This window comes from Lissotriton helveticus, chromosome 4_1 (genome assembly GCF_964261635.1).
Source record: "Lissotriton helveticus chromosome 4_1, aLisHel1.1, whole genome shotgun sequence".
In the NCBI taxonomy this organism is placed as follows: Eukaryota; Metazoa; Chordata; class Amphibia; order Caudata; family Salamandridae; genus Lissotriton; species Lissotriton helveticus.
In genome coordinates this window covers 1,109,662,322-1,109,686,697 of record NC_136063.1, presented here as the reverse complement: position 1 = coordinate 1,109,686,697, position 24,376 = coordinate 1,109,662,322, and the positions used below count along the sequence as shown (strand labels likewise).

General features: G+C 43.4%; 1 protein-coding gene across 1 annotated transcript in view; it reads left to right on the top strand.

Annotated features, from left to right (window-relative positions):
- LOC144828114 (dynein axonemal heavy chain 5-like) overlaps positions 1 to 24,376 on the top strand; it is a 1,079,012-nt gene that overhangs the window by 816,396 nt on the left and 238,240 nt on the right. Inside the window, exon 70 of the mRNA XM_078686235.1 lies at positions 14,835 to 14,956. Coding sequence (XP_078542361.1) covers positions 14,835 to 14,956 — 122 coding nt within the window. The remainder of the gene's footprint in view (positions 1 to 14,834; positions 14,957 to 24,376) is intronic.

The following is a 24,376-nucleotide window of genomic DNA, read 5'->3' as shown; positions in this document are numbered from 1 at the left end:
GGCTAAATGGGAGCAAGCTGTCCTCCCTGAATTTGTCTCGAAGAGAAGACCGGAGCTAGACATATCTCAGCAAGAGGTCAGGAAGGCTGGTTTTGCCTGTAAAAGAGGGAAGGCCGCTGGGCTTCCAGCTGAACTCTATAGATCTTTAGGGGAGGCAATAATCCTGACTTTGACAGTACTCTTTAATGAGACACGTTCTGAAGGTGCTAGGCTCTTGGCCCCATGGGGAGAAGCCACTATCTCATTGATACCGAAAGCAGGGAAAAATCCGATGAACTGTGGGTCTTTTAGACCCATTTCGCTGCTGAATGCAGATTACAACATTTTTGCAAGGATCCTGGCAGATAGGCTAGGAGCAGTGGTGGGTGATATGCTTCATACCGATCAAAAGGGGTTTGTGAGAGATAGGAATCTAGCTGACCTCACTTATGATTTTGTTGGTGCATTAGACTTGGCTACCACTTTTTTGCTTCCCCTAGCAGCAATGACATTAGATGCTACCAAGGTCTTTGACAGGGTCAACTGCGCATATCTCGGCAGTTTTGGAAAAATGTATCTTTGGGGAGAAATTCTGACGAGTTAGCCAGCTTATATATCAGGACCCTATGGCAAGACTCCTGGTAAATAGCAAATTGACCAACCCCTTTAAAGTCACCACGGGTACAAGACAGGGCTGCCCCCTCTCCCCGCTCGTCTTCGATCTATATATTGAGCCTTTTGCTCAGCGTTTAAGAGAGGAGCCTGGTATTTTACTATTCAAGTTTGGGGACAGGGAGAGGAAGGTAGCCCTGTGTGCCGATGATGTTTTAATTCTATCTTCTGATTTAGAGAGGTCTTTTCCTCAAGTCGTCAGGTTGGCACAGGACTTTGGGCAGGTTTCCGGTTATGAGGTTAATGCGGAAAAAACAGAGATCATGTCCTGGAACCTACCGGAGTGCCGGCACCAGACCGAACATGACATAAGGTACTTGGGGATTAGGATAGTTCAGGACATAGACAAGATCTCAGGGACCAACTTGGCAAATGTTTCAAGGGAATGCCAGAAATTAATGAAATCATGGGCCCATCCCCCATTGACTATTCTGGGGAGGACCAACTTGATTAAGATGGTAATATTACCAAAACTTACATTCCTTTTCAATACTATCCCTTTACACTTTGAAAAATCAGCAATAGACAAGCTTCAGCAAGCAATTAACTAATTTGTACAAGGATCGCTTGGAAGAGAAGTTGAGGCGTAAGGGGGAGAAGGGGGGGTCTAGCATTCCCCGATTTTGCAGTACTACGCATGGGCATTTCAGTTGTCGCACTCGAGAATGTTGCTGAAAACTCCAGACCACACAGGGGTTGGAAACATGTTCTCCGCTATGTTAAAGGGCGTGGGTTTATCGCAGGAAGGATTTCTTTTCAAATATGGAGAACAGAAGTTCTTTAAAAAGATTAGATTGAAAGTCCTGTTGGGGATTGCCCGAGTATGGGCTAGAATCAAACAGTGCACTGGTCTTAACTACTTTTCCAGTCGGGCCCCTTTGTAGGACTCCCAGGGGTTCCAGGTTGCTTGAAGGACAAACTAGCTATACCACTCAGAACAGCAGGTTTAAAGGTGTGGGGGGATCTGGCGCCCAATGGCTCACTTACACCATGGTTATTACTACACAAGAGATTGGAAGAGGGCATGTCCAGGTTTAAATACATTTTTATACCAAAGAGAGAATAAGGGTATTTTTTAGGTACCTACTCTTTAAACCCCTAGGTTAACTTTGCAAAAACAATGACAGGAGTAGTCACCAGGACATAAAACCCTAATGGTCTCAAAACAGAGAAGAATGAATGAGAAACAAAGAAAAAAGAAGTTTTTTTTCTTTTATAAGAAACCCCTCACTCACCGACCTGGTCGGTGACATGCTTCATCATCGGGGCCCACCCAAGTAGCCAAGTGCCACTTAGGTGTGCTACGACGCCTGCAATTGCAGCAGAGCTGTTTTTTTTGTGTGTAGTGAGGGGTGAAAGAATAAAAGAAACGGTGAGGTAATTAAAAAGTATACATCAGATACTCCTTCAAACAAATGTATTCTGGAGTCAGTGTAAACAAATTAAAAACTGGTGAGATACTGCTCATGGTGCTATTGGCCATGTAGTATCTAGAAGTGATTTAAAAGGTGGTCGACATGTTTCAACCTCTTGTAATTATAGGTTTTCTTCAGGACCAAAATTGGAGGGACGAGAGGTCTGCACACGCTAAGGTGCACCCTTCTCAGACCCTTCAGTGCAAATACCGCGTACTCACGGTTTTATCGTTCTATGTACAGCATTCTGTGTAAGGACCTGAAACAAAAACACACATAACATAATGACAGTAATGTTCTGTTCAGGTACTCATTCATCTCTGTTCATTTTTTGTAAAATGCACCCTATTTTAGTATGCATTAGTGTACACCAACATTGTATATCTTGAATTGCCGGTCAAGATCGGTGACCCAATTCTATTGTTGCTTATCGTTTTACATTTTTGTTAACAATAAGTCACAGGCGTACCTCTACTGTTTGTAAGGACACTGTATTAGGTCACCATGAAAATGTGGTCACTCCTATTTCGTGGACTCACGTTATTTTTAAATATAAATAAGGTGAAAAATCATGTAGTCCAAGGTTTTTGTTAATAGTGATGCCAAAAAAACGCACACTTCCATTATTCCCATAGAGCACACACACAGATCAGCGACTTACTTAAATAAGGTACTAAATGTGCCTCATGGACATCATGGGGGGGCAGCCTTCGAGCGTTCTGTAGGAAAATAAAATCAAACACCCGATTCGATTATTACCGACACCGGAAGTGCGTGGATGAAAAGCATGGATGAAAAAAGCACCCGGTAATGCAAGGGAGAAGTGAGAATCCGTTGTTTTTTATCACTTACTTGTCGGTCGGCGTTAGCCGGCCAGAAACCTATCTTTCCTGCACGGTGTCCCGAGGATACTGAGTCCTCGACTTCCGCGTATATTAATACCTCCTAATCATTGGGCTGCCAGAGCACGTGATGTCAGCGCTCGTGCTCAGTCTTTTAGGGATCGTGTGTAAAGAGGCGGTACTTTGTCTGTGTAAGGGTATATCGAATGTTACAATGAAGACCAAAAACTTTATTGACCTCATCTCGGTGTCCAAAAGTCAGTGATCTGCGTGTCTATTGGGAAAATGGGTCACAAACAGAAAATAAAAACTTTAGAACCCTAAAGAGATAGTAATCAACGCGTTTGTGGTCGATATCTATGGTTTTTGGGATGCCAGAGAAAGACTAAAGAACGAGGGAGTCGTAGTTTGTAGATCTGAGGGCACATATATTGAATCAATGTTTTGGATCTTATAAAAAAGTTTTTTATCAAGTATCAGCTCAAGGAGAGTGTTGGATGGTGTTATTCATTGTTTATTTCTCACAGTGGACCATGGGATATTGTCGTTTAATCCAGATATATGGGTTGATAAACGATATATCCAACGTTGATCTTTTTCGAATAGACGATGGATAGTGTTATCGCCTGTTGGTATTTGTTCGATTATTGTCCACCTTAAGTAATTTGTGGTGTGATTAACTGACAAAAAATGTTCCGTGAGTTTTGTGGCGACTCTCCTGCACCTGATGGAGCTCCTGTGCTCACAGATGCGCTGTTTAGCTTTTCTTCCGGTCATTCCCACATACTGTAGTCCACATGGGCAGGTGATAAAATACACCACATTTACACTGTTACAATTTGTGTGTATTCTTTGCGTCCATGTTTCTCCATTCGTCAGCTGCAGTGTTTTTGTTGTTGTTGTCAAATGACAGACACTGCAATTACCGCAGGGATGGTGTCCCGTCACTTTAGGAAGACCCCAGGCACTCAGTACATTTGGTTGTTCCGTCACGTTAGTTTTTCTTGGTCGGGTGTGCACCAGAGTGTCCCTGATGCTACTTGCTCTTTTAAATGAAAAGAGTAGTTTCTCCCAGTGGAGATTACCAGTGTTCAAGATTTTCCAATGTTTTTTGATTGACTTAGTCACTCTATTAGATAGACTGTTAAATGTAGTGACACATGTTAATGGCAATGATTTCACCTCCTTGATTTTGTCTTCAAGGATAGCATCCCTCGGCTGATTACGAGCTCTCTTCTGTCCTTTGCTCAGGATGTGTTTTGGATACCCCCGGTCAGATAGTTTTTTTGCTTGGCATTTATAGTCTTCCAATTTGCTACAGTTGCGTCTGAGGCGGAGATACTGGCCATAGGGCAGGTTTTCTTTTAGGGCCCGCGGATGGAAACTTTCATATCTTAATGCGTTGTTCTTTGCAGTTGGTTTTTAATATGTTTTTGTATGTAGCACTCCGTCTTCCTTCGTTATTTCCAAATCAAGGAAGACCATCGTTTTGCTATCCACCGAATGTGTGAATTTTAGATTTTTATCGCAGGTATGTATCCAAGCGATGAACTCCTTCAGCCTTTGCTCCGGTCCCTGCCAAATGGCAAGGACGTCGTCAATGTATCTTTTCCAAAATACAATATGCTCTCCATAGGGATTGGACTCTGCCAGTATAAATTGTTTCTCAAAGTCGAAAACGTAGAGACCCGCCACACTAGGAGCAAACGTGCTTCCCATTGAGGTCCCCCCAGTCTGCAAGAAGAAGGTACCCTCGAATTCAAAATAATTCTTTTTACATGCAAGGGCAGCACATTCTAATACAAATTGTTTTGGGACGTGGTAGGGCCAGGTCATTTCTTCCAACGTTTTTCCCAGTACATCCAGTGTTTTATTCTGCGGAATACTGGTATAGAGACTTTCGATGTCAAAACTCAGTAATATAGTCGTATCATCCACTCTGATGTCGTTAAGGAGGTTTAACAGACTCTTGGTGTCTTGCAGATATGTTTCAGTTCCCTGTACCATTTTCTTAAAAAAACAATCACAATACCGTGAGAGGGGTTCAAGGAGCGATCCTATGCCCGAAACTATAGGTCTTCCAGGTGGAGGCAATTTATTTTTGTGTAGGTTTAAATACATACAGTTGCAGAGTTGGACCCTGAATTTAAAGAAACCCATAGGCATAGGAAATACCCTTGAAATACAGTTAGTGGTAAGACCGGACCATAGTGGAAGTTATTGATGGAGACTTTAAATTAGCTGAAGAACTGTGGGGGGCCTCAATGCCAGATGAACAGGTGGAAGACCTGTGGCAAATTTCCTTTAACACCCTGTTTGTCGTTGTAAAACCAGCTTGGCTTAGTAGGAACCATTTTTTCAATGTCCGTAGGGCCTACTTATCTCCGTTAAGACTGTCTAAAACATCGAAGGGACCTCCAGTCAGCTGTAACAAATGCGATCTAGAGAACGCCGCTGACATCCACATGTTTTTAAAGAATGCCCAGGGATAATAGAATATTGGGAAAAAGTAGGGGCTTCCATCGCTGACATCTTGGGATTCCCAGTTCAAATCACTCTAGCTCCTATAATTTTGGGCATATCCAGCGAGATAACAAACCCGGTAAGGGGGTTTCTTTTCTATGCAATCTTTCTGGCTAGGAGGGAAATCTGCAAGAGATGGGTAGAAGTTGCACCCCCTACACATTTGGAGTGGCTGTCCTCTCTAATTAAAACATCCAGAGCAGATTTGGGTATATTGCACAATAGTAAGTAGAAAGCATTATGAGATTGTTTATTATGCTGGTCCAAGCGTTAGTTTTGGGGATCATTATTTAGGGGTTTGAGTTCAGCCACGGCTCGTGCAGGGCGTTACACCGGTCGGTGACGTCAGGCAGAGGAGGGGCAGGGTGGGGGGTTGTAAAATGTGGGATATGGGCGATGTCAGGTAAGTACCGGGAAAAAAAACGAATTTCGTTACCCGCGCTGCATCGCCAAATGTGATGCAGCGCGCGCAACGAAATTCTTTTTTTTTTTCCGGTAATTACCTGACATCGCCTATATCCCACATTTTACACCCCCCCCACTCTGCCTCTCCTCTGCCTGACATCACCGCTCGGTGTAACTCCCTTCACGAGCCATGGCTGTTTGAGTTGTTATGTTTTAATTAATTTGGATCCTATGATTAGGCCTCTTTGAATCTCTCTGACTGTGTTGGACCCTCCCCCCTCCCTCTTTGGTTCCTTCTCTTGGCAGACCAATGTCAAAAGTCCTTGGTTATATTCAAACCGGAAGAGAGTGTGACCACCCCTTTCCAACATGGGGTCAGTGACAATTTTAGGACTGTTGTCTACCGGTAGGTGGGGCACTTTCTCCTGGTCTCCTCTTGAAAGCCTACGTCTCCTCAAAACTGAGTAACAGAAACGATGTCCTATTTTGTCAACTAGAGTCTGAGGTGAATGAGGTTACAAAAAAATAAATAACATGATGGTCCTTCAAGATGGCTTACTTTGAGAAGAGGATGCTTCAATAATCATTATGGATATTTTTTTGTATTGTATTCAGGTCGTTTGTAAAGGTGGAGGGGAATTGAGAGGTAATAATTTGGGTGGAAGAAGGCTTTTCACCCACAAGGGCTGATTTTGTCAAAATAAACTTCTACATCATGACAGAGCAGATACCAGGTGGAGGGAATGGATGTGGGAAGTCTGCATACAAATACTGGATCTGACATGTTCAAGAGTCAGGGTTGTCTTGCAGAGGCTAACTGCTGCAAGATGGAGGAAGATTTCTGCTTCATGCAGGAACCTGATCTAATGCAGCGAGATGAATTTCTACTCAAGTCTCGATTATACCCGCTGCATTTCTGCTATCCCTCTGCTGTAAACAGAGCACAGGGTGGTATTTTGCTAGTACCAGGCCTGATTTCAATCTTCAAGGTGTGTAGAGAGAAACAGAAGGGAAATGCTTGGATATTGCATCATTCCATGTTTGATGGCAAGATGTTCTTATTAGAGTCAGTCTGTTTCCCAATGGGAACAAAGGATCTGGTCCCACTAATAGTAGGGTTGGGGTGTAACCTGATTCTTGTCATAGATACCGATGTAGATTTAACACAATGGAGATATAGGGAAACTGTATCTATCTCTGGGCTGGAAAGATAGTGGAAAGCTTACGTGGGCCTGGTGTATGCTAAACATCCATTGAGGGTGGACTTTTTATATTTTTGAATGGCGTACAGGATTTAAGCTAAGCTTGTCTACATTCTTCTAAAATAGCAGCCTGATCTTGTAAAAAGACAGCAGGTTCACATAAATGTGGTGTAAAATGAAATGGGGACCCCGATCAAAGAAGGGCTCTAACTAATGGTCCATTGTGTGGACCTAGTGGTTGTGAGTGAAATCGGATGGCAAATTAACAACAACCTGTTAGATATACTGTTAAGGAAGACTCAGATAAAGACATAATTAGGGATGCTATAAAGATGGTTATTTGCAGTTATTACAATACAGGTGCTTTTACATTGAAAAGAATGAAGGAGGCACTGTAAGAGAAGCTTAGGACACAGGCTTGAGAGGCAGAGGCAAAAAATACGCATGATCAAAGAAACTTAGTAAGAATATCATTTTCATAACTAATAGAGAGCAGGGCAGGGTGCTAGCTCTGTAACAGGTAGCATATACACTAGCCAGAGAGCACAAATTCAATAAAAGGGATAGAAAGCATCCAAGCTTTCTGCAAATAAACCTAGAGCAAAACAGGTGCAGGAGCTTATAACAGAGGTTAGGGGTGATCCTGAATTCCATCTTACTGAATCGAGGGAACATTTTGAAAAATAAGAGTACCAGATCTGGGTGGCTTGTGATGATTATCCACTTCCCTGAGCCGCGAATTCCGCCACGGCGCGGGGGGCTAGGGGGTGGGCATGGCACTCCGGTACTTATGACGGCTCCACGCCGTCATGAGTCACGGTCGGTGTGTGCTCATGACGGCATGGACGATTCAGAAAAGGGGGTGGTGATGAACAGAGTGTCTGAATTAAGCAGACCACTCTTACCTAGTCCAAAGATCAGGGCTTGATTCATCACCGTTATTTAGCTCACTGCCCCATCCCAGCTCAGAACCTGGCTATATGCAAATTAGTCTGTCCCTGGCCCAGTGCATCATGGGAACAGGGCAGACCAAACTACCAAGCCAATTCTTCACCAGAAAGGAGACAAGCTACCGGGGACCGGTTTCTGGCATTTCAGCCTCGTCCGCCCGGCTTCCTTGAATCCTGATGGAGCAGTGAGCAAGGGACTCATGTCTGAGTATACCCTGCCACACCTATAGTGGCCAAAAACGATTCAGAAAAGGGGGTGGTGATGAACAGAGTGTCTGAATTAAGCAGACCACTCTTACCCAGTCCAAAGATCAGGGCTTGATCCATCACCGTTATTTAGCTCACTGCCCCATCCCAGCTCAGAACCTGGCTATATGCAAATTAGTCTGTCCCTGGCCCAGTGCATCATGGGAACAGGGCAGACCAAACTACCAAGCCAATTCTTCACCAGAAAGGAGACAAGCTACCGGGGACCGGTTTCTGGCATTTCAGCCTCGATGGATCAAGCCCTGATCTTTTGACTGGGTAGGAGTGTTCTGCTTAATTCAGACACTCTGTCCATCACCACCCCCTTTTGAATCGTTTTGGCCACCACAAGTGTGGAAGGGTATGCTCAGATGTGAGTCCCTTGCTCACTGCACCATCAGGATTCAAGCAAGCCGGGCCGAAGACGGCTGTAATGCCAGAAACCGGTCCCCGGAAGCTTGTTTCCTTTCCAGTAAAGAATTGGCTTGGTAGTTTGGTCTGCCCTGTTCCCATGATGCACTGGGCCAGGGTCAGACTAATTTGCATGTAGCCAGGTTCTGAACTGGGATGGTGCAGTGAGCTAAAAAACGGTGATGGATCAAGCCCTGATCTTTTGACTGGGTAGGAGTGTTCTGCTTAATTCAGACACTCTGTCCATCACCACCCCCTTTTGAATCGTTTTGGCCACCACAAGTGTGGAAGGGTATGCTCAGATGTGAGTCCCTTGCTCACTGCACCATCAGGATTCAAGCAAGCCGGGCTGAAGACGGCTGTAATGCCAGAAACCGGTCCCCGGAAGCTTGTTTCCTTTCCAGTAAAAAATTGGCTTGGTAGTTTGGTCTGCCCTGTTCCCATGATGCACTGGGCCAGGGTCAGACTAATTTGCATGTAGCCAGGTTCTGAACTGGGATGGTGCAGTGAGCTAAAAACCGGTGATGGATCAAGCCCTGATCTTTTGACTGGGTAGGAGTGTTCTGCTTAATTCAGACACTCTGTCCATCACCACCCCCTTTTGAATCGTTTTGGCCACCACAAGTGTGGAAGGGTATGCTCAGATGTGAGTCCCTTGCTCACTGCACCATCAGGATTCAAGCAAGCCGGGCCGAAGACGGCTGTAATGCCAGAAACCGGTCCCCGGAAGCTTGTTTCCTTTCCAGTAAAGAATTGGCTTGGTAGTTTGGTCTGCCCTGTTCCCATGATGCACTGGGCCAGGGTCAGACTAATTTGCATGTAGCCAGGTTCTGAACTGGGATGGTGCAGTGAGCTAAAAAACGGTGATGGATCAAGCCCTGATCTTTTGACTGGGTAGGAGTGTTCTGCTTAATTCAGACACTCTGTCCATCACCACCCCCTTTTGAATCGTTTTGGCCACCACAAGTGTGGAAGGGTATGCTCAGATGTGAGTCCCTTGCTCACTGCACCATCAGGATTCAAGCAAGCCGGGCCGAAGACGGCTGTAATGCCAGAAACCGGTCCCCGGAAGCTTGTTTCCTTTCCAGTAAAGAATTGGCTTGGTAGTTTGGTCTGCCCTGTTCCCATGATGCACTGGGCCAGGGTCAGACTAATTTGCATGTAGCCAGGTTCTGAACTGGGATGGTGCAGTGAGCTAAAAAACGGTGATGGATCAAGCCCTGATCTTTTGACTGGGTAGGAGTGTTCTGCTTAATTCAGACACTCTGTCCATCACCACCCCCTTTTGAATCGTTTTGGCCACCACAAGTGTGGAAGGGTATGCTCAGATGTGAGTCCCCTGCTCACTGCACCATCAGGATTCAAGCAAGCCGGGCCGAAGACGGCTGTAATGCCAGAAACCGGTCCCAGGAAGCTTGTTTCCTTTCCAGTAAAGAATTGGCTTGGTAGTTTGGTCTGCCCTGTTCCCATGATGCACTGGGCCAGGGTCAGACTAATTTGCATGTAGCCAGGTTCTGAACTGGGATGGTGCAGTGAGCTAAAAAACAGTGATGGATCAAGCCCTGATCTTTTGACTGGGTAGGAGTGTTCTGCTTAATTCAGACACTCTGTCCATCACCACCCCCTTTTGAATCGTTTTGGCCACCACAAGTGTGGAAGGGTATGCTCAGATGAGAGTCCCTTGCTCACTGCACCATCAGGATTCAAGCAAGCCGGGCCGAAGACGGCTGTAATGCCAGAAACCGGTCCCCGGAAGCTTGTTTCCTTTCCAGTAAAGAATTGGCTTGGTAGTTTGGTCTGCCCTGTTCCCATGATGCACTGGGCCAGGGTCAGACTAATTTGCATGTAGCCAGGTTCTGAACTGGGATGGTGCAGTGAGCTAAAAAACGGTGATGGATCAAGCCCTGATCTTTTGACTGGGTAGGAGTGTTCTGCTTAATTCAGACACTCTGTCCATCACCACCCCCTTTTGAATCGTCATGACGGCATGGAGCCGTCATGACCCCACCCACTCAATTCAATTCAATTAGTCTTTATTTCGACTTTTGAGTCATAAAAGACACAAACAATTAAAAAAAATACATTACCAAGCATTAATATTTACAGGAAAGACATCTTTAGAAATTACAAATTGTTAGTTCCACAAACAGGGTATTTCATCTTGACCAATAAAAACATAAATAGTATGTTTGGATAAAAATATTTAAAAAAAGATTGTTAAAAGAATTTCCACAATTCATACCATAATAAAATTATATGAGCTACAATGCTTTCATTTTGGTACTGCGGATTAGCCACATCCACTTTAAGAATTTTGCTAGTGCAATCACAAAAACATCAGAACAATCTGTCTGGAAAATCCTCAGAGCTGCTGTCCCAGTCTGAATCCCCTTTTGGATACAGGTTGACCTTATCCATTTAAGACGTGGAGCTTTATACTCTGGGCATTCAAACAGGACGTGAGCTATACTTTCGGTATGTAATGTACAAAAGGGGCACAAATGATCATTTTTGCTTATAGACCATTTACTGGTAACTTGGTTGAGAGGAAGGGTCCCAACCCTAAATTGATGGAATAATTTCCTATCAAAAGACGATGTGATTAAGTCCCAATATCTCTCATACAGAGGAGTATGTTTCAGCTCCAGGAAGACCCTGGTAAGCGAAGGATCAGCGTGTGACTGAAACACCTCCTGTGATACCATCGCCCAATAAGCTTCCCTTAGCTTAGTTTTTGAAGGGAATATGCTCTCCTGGGGGTTATCCCATAGCTCTCTCATACCTAAGGCCTTAAGTAAAGATTTAACCTTCCTGAACCATAAAATGTTGCCCCCTGTGTCCATATTGCGTGTTTCCAGCAGAGCTAACGCATAGTGAGAAAGTTCAGGTGTCACCCACAGTCTCCTCCAATATGCTAGAGGTCTATATCTGCAGATGTCCTGTATGCTATTGCACCCCAAATCCAATCGTAGTGGTACAATAGGTGTGGATTGTGGGAGCCCTGTTATACAGCGAAGAAATTTGTTATGTGACATTTGCAAGTTCGTAATGTCAGAGACCCCCCAAAGTTCTGCTCCATATAACATAGATGATCTAATTTTTGTGTCGTAGATTTTAAGTACTGGGGCCAGTGGTTTAGTAGCTGAGGACTTAAATTCTCTGATTAAAACACCAGTCAACTGAGCATGCTTGGTGTTTAAATGTGACATGTGTGGTTTCCACTGGAGCCTAGAACCTAGTATTATACCCAGATAGCTGAAACTGTTCGTCTGTTCTAGGGGTTCCCCATTCATAAAAACTCTACCCCTTACGTTCTTATTCTTATTCATGACCATGAATTTAGTCTTAGATACATTTACAGATAACCCATGGTCAGTACAGAATTTTTCGAAACAGCCAATTGATTTCTGTAGCCCCTCCTGGGTTTTTGATACTAGGAGAGTATCATCGGCGAACATTAGCAAAGGAACCGTGATACCATTCTGTTTGGGAGCGTCTGTATGGGAGTCTTTATAGTATTCAACTACCCGGTTGATGTATAAAGTGAATAATGTGGGTGCCAATACACATCCTTGCCGGACACCTCTTGCCGTTGGAAATCTATCAGTCACCTGACTCTGGGTACCCCATCTCACCTGCGCATAATTGTCTTCATGTAGGTTGATCAGAACTGTAAGCAGTTCTGGGGGCATGCCTTGATCGTAAAGGGCACGCCATAACCTGTCTCGTGGGACGAGGTCAAAAGCAGCCTTTAAATCAACAAAGGCTGCGTAAAGTGTGAGGCACGTCCTACTTTTTAGCAAAATGTTACACTCCCCTGTTTTTTGCATTGTTGATTGTAACCGTTTGATGCCACACTTATTTTGTTCTTCTCTATAGATTCACCTCTTTTTTTCCACAAAATGGGAATGCGCCTTTGTTCCAGAGCTAACAAGGGACCTGTTGGATACAGTGTATACACTAAACTTTTTCGGGATGAAGGAGGGTCAGTGAGGTCTTTGTTGTTGTACATTTCTTGAGTGGAGGGCACCCCATTGCTCTCCTTTTTTCCTCTCTAGCTCCTGTTATGTTTGATCATATATATGGAGACAATACCAAGAAAGCATTCCATCACAGTAAAAAGGAGGCCATCTTTCTGTCACTGGATGCTGCAATCGCCATCAATAGGGTGAATTAGTCCATCATGTTATGCACCCTACATCAATTTAACCTAGGCCCTTAGTTTATTGCATGGTGCATGATGAGCTACGAGTGTCAGAGACAGAAAACGAGAAACTGGGTAGGAGAGGATTCCCTGTCATCACCCCTACATCTTCACTTTATCATAGCAGGCCCTTGCTTAATAAATCTTAGATAACCCTAGCATAATAGCTATGAAATTTGGAGGTGACATGCTTAACCTGTTTCTTTTCATTGATGATGTGGTTGTATCTCTGTCTGACTCAGAATACTGAAAGCCTGCACTTTTAAGGGGATTCGTAAAGTATCATGACACCAAACAGACATAAATACATCAGATGCACTGATTCTGAACTTAAATAAGAAAGGGTCAGTGAACTGAAACAACAGACGCCCTTTAGGTAGCAAAAGAAAGTTCGTAGGTATCTAGGAGTCTACATCGCATTAGATGTGTACACCACTCTACAGAGAAGGTACAAATGCATGATAAACACTATTGAGACTGAGCTGCTTTAATGGAGTACCATTTCAAGCTCTATTGAGGCTGTTCTGCTATAATAGGGTATCATTGTCACCCCATTGTCACGATGTGAAGGTTGCCTAAAATGTGATATCTCTTTGAGGCATTGTCATTAGTCCTTTCAAAATAATGTATAATTTGAGAAATTATGTAATGCATTTATTTGAGAAGGAAATAATTTCACTCTCATAAGGAGTAGCAAGATCAAGCGAGGGAACCTTGGGATGCCAAATCTAAAATGTTGCTAAAAATCCTTTCTACTGCACTATATAACTGAGTGGGTTCTCTCCGAGGTAAGGAAGGAATGATGCTTTGTTGCCCATACTCTTTCAGAATGCCACCTACAAAAATTCAGGACATTCCAAAAGTACAAAGGCATGAAAAGACTTTTGTATCTCCGGTTGCACCAACTCCTCTTCAGGTGTGGACAGTGTAGGTGATTAGTGGGGTCAGTCCATGTAACTTAACCCTCTACATTTACTCCGTGATTTGAGAACATGGACTTTTAACCATGGACTGGATTTCAGATGCTGAACGTGTAAAAATGGCAATTGTACCAAGCTAAGGGAATATTTAATAAAGAGTGATACAAATATTTTAAAAGATCGAAGAAGACTTCAGTGATCAGGAAAGAGAATCATTTCAATATTTTCAAGTCTACCTCACGATACTCAACATGCAGATGAAGCTGGTGCTACCAGACTTTTGCTCATATTTGAGAGGTTCCATCACACTGTATTGTGTATCAGCACATGATTTAGTACTAGATAAGGGTGGATGTGCAATTGAGAAGGCATAGGGCAAGGATTTAGAGAATGAGTATTAGGAAGAGAAATTGACCTAACATACGCACTGCTTCCCATGCCTGGAGGAGGGAAACTATCAAGCTATGTATGCAGGTGATGAACACCGCAAGATCGTATCCTGCTGGGGATGATGTGACAACATTGGCCCACATGCTTATCTTTTGTGGCAATGCCCCAAAATTCAAGATTTGTAGTATGTGCTCCTAGAGGATATTGAGAAACCTACAGAAAAAAAATTTAAAGCAAGAGCATCCGTAATTGTGCTGTTGACATATGCACTGCGCCTCACATGAAGAGATCACATCTCATCAAAGTAATCTAACATGTAATGGCAGTAAAGCTCCATGTGTGGCACAACAGGAATCCCTGAAATCCATTGGTTACTGATGTTATGGCATTTTCTAGGGGTGGAGAAGATTGCTTGTGAATCGCAGTTGTAAGATACTTGCCGCAGGCATTTCTTCCAATGTTTTCTGAGTGGGTGGTATGACAGTGGGCAGAAGGAGAGAAGGTAGTTATAGATTGTTATGGAATCTTTGTTAATGCACATATTGGTATTGTCCTTCTTTAATGCTGTATCTTTTTCTACATGTAATAAAAATAATAATCCTTGTTAACTTCCAGTTGATTTTAGCTCTGAATTTCATTTCTATAGGACATGATGCATTTTTTGTTATTTTTCAGGTGTAAAAGCTGGTTTGAAACGTACTTACTCTGGCATCACACAGGAACAGTTGGACGTGAGCAACATGCCACAGTGGAAGCCACTATTGTATGGTGTAGCATTTCTTCATACAACTGTCCAGGTTACTAATTTAAAATTCCTTATAGTTAAACATTTCAAATGTGCATCTTAATTAATTACTTCCTGTAGTCATCCTCTCCTTTATCTCTGCAATGCTTTAGCTGAGTGTGTACCTACCCATCATAGCTCAAACATTTCATGACACCTTTCTCATTGAAAACGTATTTTATTTAGTCCCAGAATTTTTTCTGTCCATAATTTAGTCTCAGATACTTTCTAAGGCCTCGATTTCAAGTCCCTCTTTATTGGTGCTTTATTTATCTCACTCGATAAACACTGATTCCCCAGGGACCATTCTTTATAATAAGCAATAAATGACGCCGAGTATGAATTGCCCCGTGAAAATCGGACATATCATGCAGATCATCAAAATCTATATGTCTCTGTATCTACAGGGCCATTTTCGCCTGGTAAATTTAATCACATTTGACAGATGTTAAGGACAGCTTTTTTAATTCCAACACCTTGTAAACTAGGATTTGCACAGATGTCAACATTTACAGAGGCACTCATAATCAAGGCCTTCACCTTTTCTGTGGTCGCTGTCAGAGTATGTCAAATGTGAATAATGTATTTAAAGGATAGTGAGGACTGATGTTGTTTACATTCTAAACCTTCTCCTGAACTTCATCCACCTTGGATTGTGCCATATTGAAATGTCTGCTACCAAAATGAGAGCTTCCATTTTTTTGTTGCAATATAGCAACATCAGAAAGCATGTGCCTCATCACCCATACACTTGGGGAGCCCTCTTTCCACTAGCTCTCATTATCCACCGGGCCATAACGTTTGACTTTTGTGAAACTTTTTTTGTCAGTCTTCTATTTTAGGGTAACACAATCTCTTGTTTCTGATTTGTTGGCTGTCAATGAGCTATTTTTCTCAAGAAACAATTTTTTTATTTGAAGTTTTGGTCATTTTTATCTTGAAACATCAAATATTTTTCTTGATTTACCGTAACAGTTTTGGTGTGTTTGACTATACAACATACTATATTAGTCTCACTAAATTGCAATGGAATTAAAGACTAATCTTTTTGAATTGACTAGTTGTTGCTTTCCCATCTATTTTAACCTAAGGGACAAACTTTTTTTTTTTTAAATCTTTTTATTGAATTTTGGACTTAGGTGAAAACAAAACACACAGCCTAGTGGAAAGGATATGGTAACAGAAGTCAACCAGATCTACTACATTGTAGACAAAGGAGATGATGGACAGAGCCCTGAAACTTTTCAGAACTCACCCCCAGTCACAGATCCTGGTTGAATCTATCATCGTTCTTTAGCTCACTTTGCCACCTCAGTTCAGCCCCAGCTATATGCAAATCAGTCTTGACCCTGTGCCTCATGGGAACAGTGCAGCCCGAACTGCCAAGCCAGGTCTTCCCTGAACCGGAAACGAGCAACCTGGGACCAGTTTCGGGGTAACACCCCTCATCAGCCAGGCTAGCTTGAACCCAGTGGCAAAGTGAGCAAGGGACCCACCTACGTCTGGGCATATCCTGCCAACTTAGGACAAACAAAGCAAACACAAGAAGATGATGGACGGCGCACTGAAACTTTTCAGACACTCACCCCCAGCCACAGATCTGGGTTGAATCCATGGTTGTTCTTTAGCTCACTTCGCCTCCTCAGTTCAGAGCCAGCTATATCCAAATCAGTCTTGACCCTGTGCCTCATGGGAATGGTCCAGCCCGACGATGGCTTTAGGTCCAGATCTCTGTACTGGGGCGAATGTATGACATTGTTCTACATTCTGTCCATCAATTGTTCTTTTTGCATTTGTCACCCTGAGTGGGATGGGTATGCCCAGACGTGGGTCCTGTGCTTTCCATGCCACTAGGGTCAAGCTATCATGGCTGATGAGGGGTAAAACCCCGAAACAGGTCCTGGTATACTTGTTTCCAGTCCAGAGAGGACCTGGCCTGGCGGTTCGGGTTGGACTGTTTCCATTGGGCACAGGGTCAAGACTGATTTGCATATGGCTGGGCTCAAACTGGAATGGTATGGGGAGCAAACAAAATGATGAATTTAGGCCCAGATCTTTGTACTGGGGTGAATGTATGACATTTTTCTGCATTCTGTCCATCAATTGTTCTTTTTTCATGGATTAGGGGACAGCCCCATGTCAAGTGTAGAAACTCTGCTCACGCAAGAAGTTGGGTCACTGCACTGCCGCGGTATGGTGGATCCAAAAATAAGAGATGATGTAGACTGCATTAATCTTGCCCAGGGACCGAAACTGCTCAAAGGAAAGGAACTCACTCCCAAAGCGGCTGCCCACATCGACAATCCCTAGCCGATCGCAAACAGATCTGTCAAATATAGGGGGCAGAGATAGGTATTTTTGGAGAATAAAGTGACAGGAGTCTCATGCTTTTTGCCAGTGTCCACAAGGCCCAGTGGACTGATTTAATATAACTACCAGGCGTGGTTGTTGTGAAGCAAGTATAGTATCAAGATGGCCCTTGTCTGGTTGATCATGCTAAATTAGAAGATGGAAGGCTGTAAGCCCAGGGCTGATCCAGTAAATGGCATAGTGTGCCTGGGTTACTAGAAAGTAACATCCTCAGTCCGGTACGGTGAAAACTGCCTTTCTCATAGTCACGTGTGAGTCTCTTCCAGTTCACCTTTGAATTCCTACTGCCCAAGACAAGTCTCATCAGCTTTGTTTAGAGAAGAATGAACCTTTTTCTCCCAGGTGGGTTGGGAAACATAGGATGCTAAGGATAAAGGAAAAGTAAGTCACATCTCCATCCAGGCCTCTAGGCCGTCCAGCACCGGGTCATAGTTATTACGAAGCATAAACCTCACAAACCACATAATCTAGATACCAAGGTAGCAAACTGTGTCAAGTCTCCATGTTAGCACAAAATCCAGAGGGACTTTGGTCATAGCATCTGTAAGCGGAAATATTTCAGACTTGTTCCAGTTAATACATTAGCCGGCAAAGTTGCCGAAGTGGATGATGTCTTGAATGATGGGGCTTAGATTAGTCGGGGTCCTTAACAAAGAACAGCACGTTGTCAGCATAAAGTGAAAGAAGATACTGCTGAATAGGAAATCATAGGCCCCTACGAAGAGGTTTTCTTGAAGCATGGAGGTGAGAAGCTCGATGGCTAAAGCAAACAACAGCAACAACAGAGGACAGCTCTGGTGCGTGCACCTGCGGATCATGAGCAGCCTTGTGAGGCAGCCGTTGACCATGACTCAGGCACTTACGTCCCTGTAGAGCAGTTTCATCATGCCAAGGAAGTAATGTCCAAGGGCCATCCAACAAAGGTCCACAAACAAAAAGGGCTGTTCCAGAGAGTTAAAAGCTTTCTCTGCATCAAGGAACTCCAAGATTACCTAAGCCTCAGGCTTTAGTCGATATATCCTGGAGAGTAATGCATGGAGGTTTTCAGAGGTGGCTCAGCTGGGTTAAAAGCCAGACTGATCCAGACTAACTAAGTTGGGCATTAATGAGTGGAGCGAATTAGCTAGGATTCAGTCAAGGATTTTACTGTCTTAGTTTAATGTATTGATCAGGTTCTTTCCCAGATTTAGGATAAGAGAAATAAGGGCATTTCTGGCAGTGGAGAGGAGGGTTCTGGCCACTACAGCTGAACGATAGAGCTCCAGGAGCTGGGGTGAGGAGTGGGATGTCATTGGACTCTTTATAGAATTTGACGTTCAAACTGTCCAAACCAGTCACCTTGCCATCTGAAAAGCTATATATGTTTTGGAGAACTGCATGTAGTGTTAATATTGGGTACACAGACATAATATCGACTCCAAAATATCGTTTGGACATAATATCGACTCCAAAATATCGTTTGGAGAAAATATCGACAGGACAGAATATCGACAGCCAAAATATCGTTTTTAAGGTAAGTGAAGTAATATCGTTTTTAAGGTAAGTGAAGTAATATCGTTTTTAAGGTAAGTGAAGTAATATCGTTTTTATTTTTAGGGTTCAGGGTCAGTTTTGGGTTTTTGGGTAAAGGGGTATTTTTAGGGTTCAGGGTCAGTTTTGGGTTTTTGGGTGTAGGGGTATTTTTAGGGTTCAGGTTCAGTTTTGGGTTTTTGGGTAAAGGTGTATTTTTAGGGTTCAGGGTCAGTTTTCAGTTTTTGGGCAAAGGGGTATTTTTAGGGTTCAGGGTCAGTTTTTGGGTAAAGGGGTATTTTTAGGGTTCAGGGTCAGTTTTCAGTTTTTGGGTAAAGGGGTATTTTTAGGGTTCAGGGTCAGTGTCAGTTTTCAGTTTTTGGGTAAAGGGGTATTTTTAGGGTTCAGGTTCAGGGTCAGTTTTCAGTTTTTGGGTAAAGGGGTATTTTTAGGGTTCAGGGTCAGTTTTCAGTTTTTGGGTAAAGGGGTATTTTTAGGGTTCAGGGTCAGTTTTCAGTTTTTGGGTATTATTTTATTATATTTTATTACTATATATATATGTTTAATAAATATGAAATAAAAAAATATTTATTTAACTTTCATTAATTATTTAATTATTATAAGTTAATTTAAGTAATTTTAAGTATATTTTAGTAATTAATTATTAATATTAATTTAATTTAACACTGTTTTTAGTAAATACGATATTTTTTACAACTATATTTTTGTAAACGATATTTTTAACTCGATATTTTTGTACTTACCTGTTTGTAGATAGAAACTCGATATTTTGACTGTCGATATTTTCTCAACGATATTTTTGATGGTCGATATTCTGTCCGTCGATATTCTTTCAGTGATCCTTAATATTGACTTGAGGAACTCCCTCTTTCCCACCATCCACTCACGCCATGGTGATATCATCGAGAAAGGTCTCAATTTGGTCAGTAGAGTGTGTTTTCCCAAATAGGCTACCTTGGGGTCTGCAGCCTCTCTATATTGAACAAGTAGCTCTTCAAGAACAGCCAGCAGGGTGATGTCACAGGAGGATTCATACTAACATTGAGCAGTAATCAGTTGGGTTTCAAGAGAATGAAGTTGTGCCTGAAGGGATTTGAGGATGCCAGACTATTTATAAAGAGAAATCCCATGGATATAAACTTTAAATGTCCACCAAGTAGAAGGGGACAGAGCCGACCTTTTTGTGAAAAGTTTCTCAGTACCCTGTGCCATGTCTGCTTTAAAAACTGAATCCACCAAAGTGACTAGGGGAAAGCACCATGGTTTGTAGGACACACTTGGGCATGGAATCTGGATATGAAATAGTAATGGGGAGTGGTCTCAGGGAGTATGTGGCTTGCAGTTATGTTATGTTATGTTAATTTTATTTATACAGCCCGCAGCTGCCCCAGCAAAGGGGCGTCCTGGCGCTTGAACAAGTACCAAACATAACACACATAAAAAGAGAACAGACAACTAAGCAGGAAACAGGAAAGTTTTAATTGCACGCCTAAAGGCGGCCAGATTGTTCAGTCAATGTCACGCAGCCAGGTGAGAGTAGCCCAAAGTCAATGTAGGATAGGAGTGTGAGTCATGCACTGTGGAGGTAAAAGAGATGGAGGTGGTATCACTCAGCACCCACTATCCATCCATCAGACCATCCGAGGACATAAATTGTTTGAGGGCGTGTATAGCGTTTGCGGTGCCCTCCCTCCGAGGGTTAGTAGAGAATAGGACCATGTTAAAATCAACACTACTCATAATGTGGGAATCATTAGGGGGACAACAGTGGCAGGCTGGAGTGTCAAAAATTTCTGAGGTGTCTACATTCGGAGCATAGGAGTTGATGAGTGTAAGTGGGAAACCTTGCAGTGACCTGGAAAGGTGAATGGTATAACACAAGTCTACAGTGTAGGGAAGTGACCTTTTAACTAAGATCACGGCTCCAGATAAGTGTGTAATGTTAGAGGTAAATTACTTGCTTGGGCCCCACTTGTCAGCAAACAGGTGGGTTTCCCTAGGAGCTGTATGCATCTTCTTGAGCAAGGCAATTTGAATGCCATGATAGGCATGGATCAAGCAGTATTTCTTGGGGATTCTCAGGCTCCAAACATTCCAGGTAACTATGTTAATTTTATAGGGTGTAATAGGTGTGTAGGGATGTGTGTGGGGTGTTGGTTCCACAGCGGGTGTCAGACCTATGGGATTTAGAATGTGTGTGTGGGATAAGGTTGACCTAGGTCTAGTACAATGAGATGCCAACATGTAAACAAAAACCTACCACAATCAGTGCCAAACATTCCCCTCCACCTCCCATCCACACTGATTTCCCCAGCTCTCAGTGAATATACCCAACATACAAAGCTTACCCCAATTAGTGCTAAGCACACCAGAGAAGTGGGTCAGTGCCATCCACCCAGCAGCTCTGTGCAGGTAAGCATGGTGGGGTGGGAGTGGAAGTCGACAGATGACGGAATCAGAATTATTTCTTTATTTAATTTTCCCTATTCCATTGTCTCTCGACTCCCGCCCGCCTCGCCCCGCCGCTCTTACCAGCACGGACCACCGCTGCATTCACCTGGGCCCTCAAGCTATGCCGAGAAACACCCAGGTCACAAAGATCACTTGGGGAAAGGAACAGCAATTTATATAGCAAGTTTAGTGCAAGTCAATGGTTTCACCTGAACCCAGGAATAGGAGATGTAGGAGAACTAAACAAGTAAATAACAAGTGTAGGAGTAATGAATCTCAGAGAAGATGTAGGACCCTGACCAACTATGTTGACTGAATGAATAAAAGAAGGAGAAAGGGAGATACGCTAAAGAAGGAAAATAAACTGTGACAGTTATTCCACATCGTCGTACAGGTCTCTGGAAGATGCATCCACATCCGTGGAGTTGTCTGATGTGCTTTGCTGCTTTCTCCACTGCTCTCCAAAGTATGCCATCACAGCCCTCGTGGACTCCATAGGTGATGTGAAGAACATGGCGCGTCCACCTAGCTGAAGCCTCCGTTTGGCGGGAAAGAGCATTATGTAGGAAATCTCATTGGCACGGAGCAGTTTTATAACCCTAATGATGGCCCTTCTAGCCTCTGGTACCGATGCAGAAAATTCTGGGTAGATGTGGATGTCCATGTCCTCATAGGAGAGGCGGGGAATAATCGGTCAGATAGGGGCTCATGGGGGAGGCGAACAGGAGCCCAGTGATGTCCTCTCGATTCACCATATCAGGAGGCTCGGTTTGAATCAGCCCCGACCTGGGCCCTGGACCATCTGCAGGTTTCAAAGGTCAGCCAAGGTTTTTTGGGGTCGTGCTTGCCAGTGGTAAGAGAGTCAGGAGAATTGGGCCAAAGGTGCCAGACACAGGGGTGGGTCAGAAACCCTGTCTCCCCCAATGGTGCAGTCGGCAGCAGCTGAAAGTTCAGATATTCCCTAGGGCCCTTGTCAGGCAGCCACATGAGCCATGAAGGCAACGAGGAGGACGGGCACCAGCGGTCACAAGGTTGTTGTGGTGTGCTGATGGTCATCCCCAATGGGCCAACAGCTGCGAGCCAACAGCGCAATCCTGCCACTGTGCTTGGAGACCCCACCGAGGGGGAAGGGCAGTAAACGAACACACCAAATTGGCCAGTGGGCCACCACACAATGAAGAGACCCGTTGGCGTCCACGCTCAGCCCTTCCCATGAGGAAATAGCCCTGGAAAGACAACACGGGTCAGGAGAGTAATGAGAGCGGGAACCTCTCGGCTCAGGGGTCCGGTACCATCTGTGATGGCCAATCCACCCGGCCCGACTCGGAGGAAGCCACCTGCCGTGCAGCATGGGTAGTTTGAACTCTGGCTGCAGGCCCCACTTTGGATGGTGGGTGATGCAGAGGCGGAGTAGGCATGGCTGCAGCAAACCGAGAAGGCCGGGGTGAACTATGTCTCCCTCACCCATAGGTTGCGTCAACAGGCTTGTAGACAGGATTTTTTTAAGGATTTGCAGGCTGAGGAGAGGAGGCCCGGAACTAGGCAGCCACCTTGATTGGCAACTGGCGACGCTCTCTCTTAAAATAGAAATTTAGCTCGAATTTTTCATTCCCCTATTTGTCATACCTAAATTAAATCTGTATATGTTACATTGTTACACGTTACATGCTCGGAGAAGTGTAGCACAGAGGCCGTGTGTCTTATGTTCTGGACTAAACTCTTCTCAATACTGTCTCCAAAATATGGTTTGGTGACAATATGTTTTCTGGCAAATTCTGCTTCTACAAGGGCTACAAAACCCCGAAAGGGAAGACGATACATTAACATCTCCAGCTCATCTAACAAATGCCGACGGTGAACACTCCGGAGGACAGATGCACATACGAATATCATGCTAGCTATGCTCACATTAACAAATTAATAATTATTCATTAACCATTTTGTTGTATAAAGGCTCGAAACTTCGTATATGAGTGGCACACATGGTAAAATGCTAAAACAATGTATTTAAGGCCTTTGATAAACTTTCCATTTGATCAGTGAATCCTTCATGGAGTGAACCCTGCAACCGAATTCCGTATGATGCTGTATAATAATGGCCAACAGTGCTCAAAATAAGCTCCAAATAATAACAGTGTCAATCCTTGATTAAACCTTCAAATGTACAGTAATCACGGATAATAATAATCTTTAAAAAAGTTTAATCAAACACTACTGCATTGCAGCAGTCAACTAATCCTGCTCTGTGGTTTTACCTTATATCGTGGTAAATTCTAATACAGATAATAAATCTATGAATAAATATGATATTGCTTGAAGTAATAAAAATAAACTATGAGCTCTTAAATCGAAAAGCAACAGTGCACAAAGATGTAAAGTATGTCCAGTCAGCAAATAGAACGAGCGCACAAAAAACCAAGTTTGTCTTCTCAGTGCTTTATTCATGGTTTCATTTTTGAAAGTCTAACTGATAAGCTTTGCATTATGCTCATATATTGGCGGTATGTAAATGCATCCCATACATCTGGCAAATACCCTCCAGGCAGGAGATTCAAAAATGAAATATGAGCAAAGGCTGATCATAAAGCTGAACACTTTGCTTATTAAAAACCGTATGAATCATTCTGATAAAAAAATAATTGAACTAGAAATGTTTCCAAGAAGCGGTTGAGCACAAACCGGGAGCAGGAACTGAACCCTTGAAACAGCACCCGCGTTTGTCATTCATGTGTTTAAGCACAGGTATTATCCAACACATTGATTTCCCTGTATGTTATGCCTGAATTAAACCGGTACATATTTAGTTGATAATCTGCAGCATATGAGCACATAATCAAGAAAAAAAAGAACGAGTTTTTACCCTCCTCATTCCGGCTGGGCATTTCTTTTCCTAGCCTGTGGTAAGCGTTACATAATTCTTAGGAAAACCTGCCTTTTATAGTAGATCCAGGTATTGAGCAGGGAAAGACATGATCTGCGGCCCGTTCATGCCACGGCTATTATTATGGGATGTCCGAAGCCAACTTATCCCATCTGATTCAACTTGAGATCCTGCCCTCTTCCTCCCTAATGAGGTCGTCAT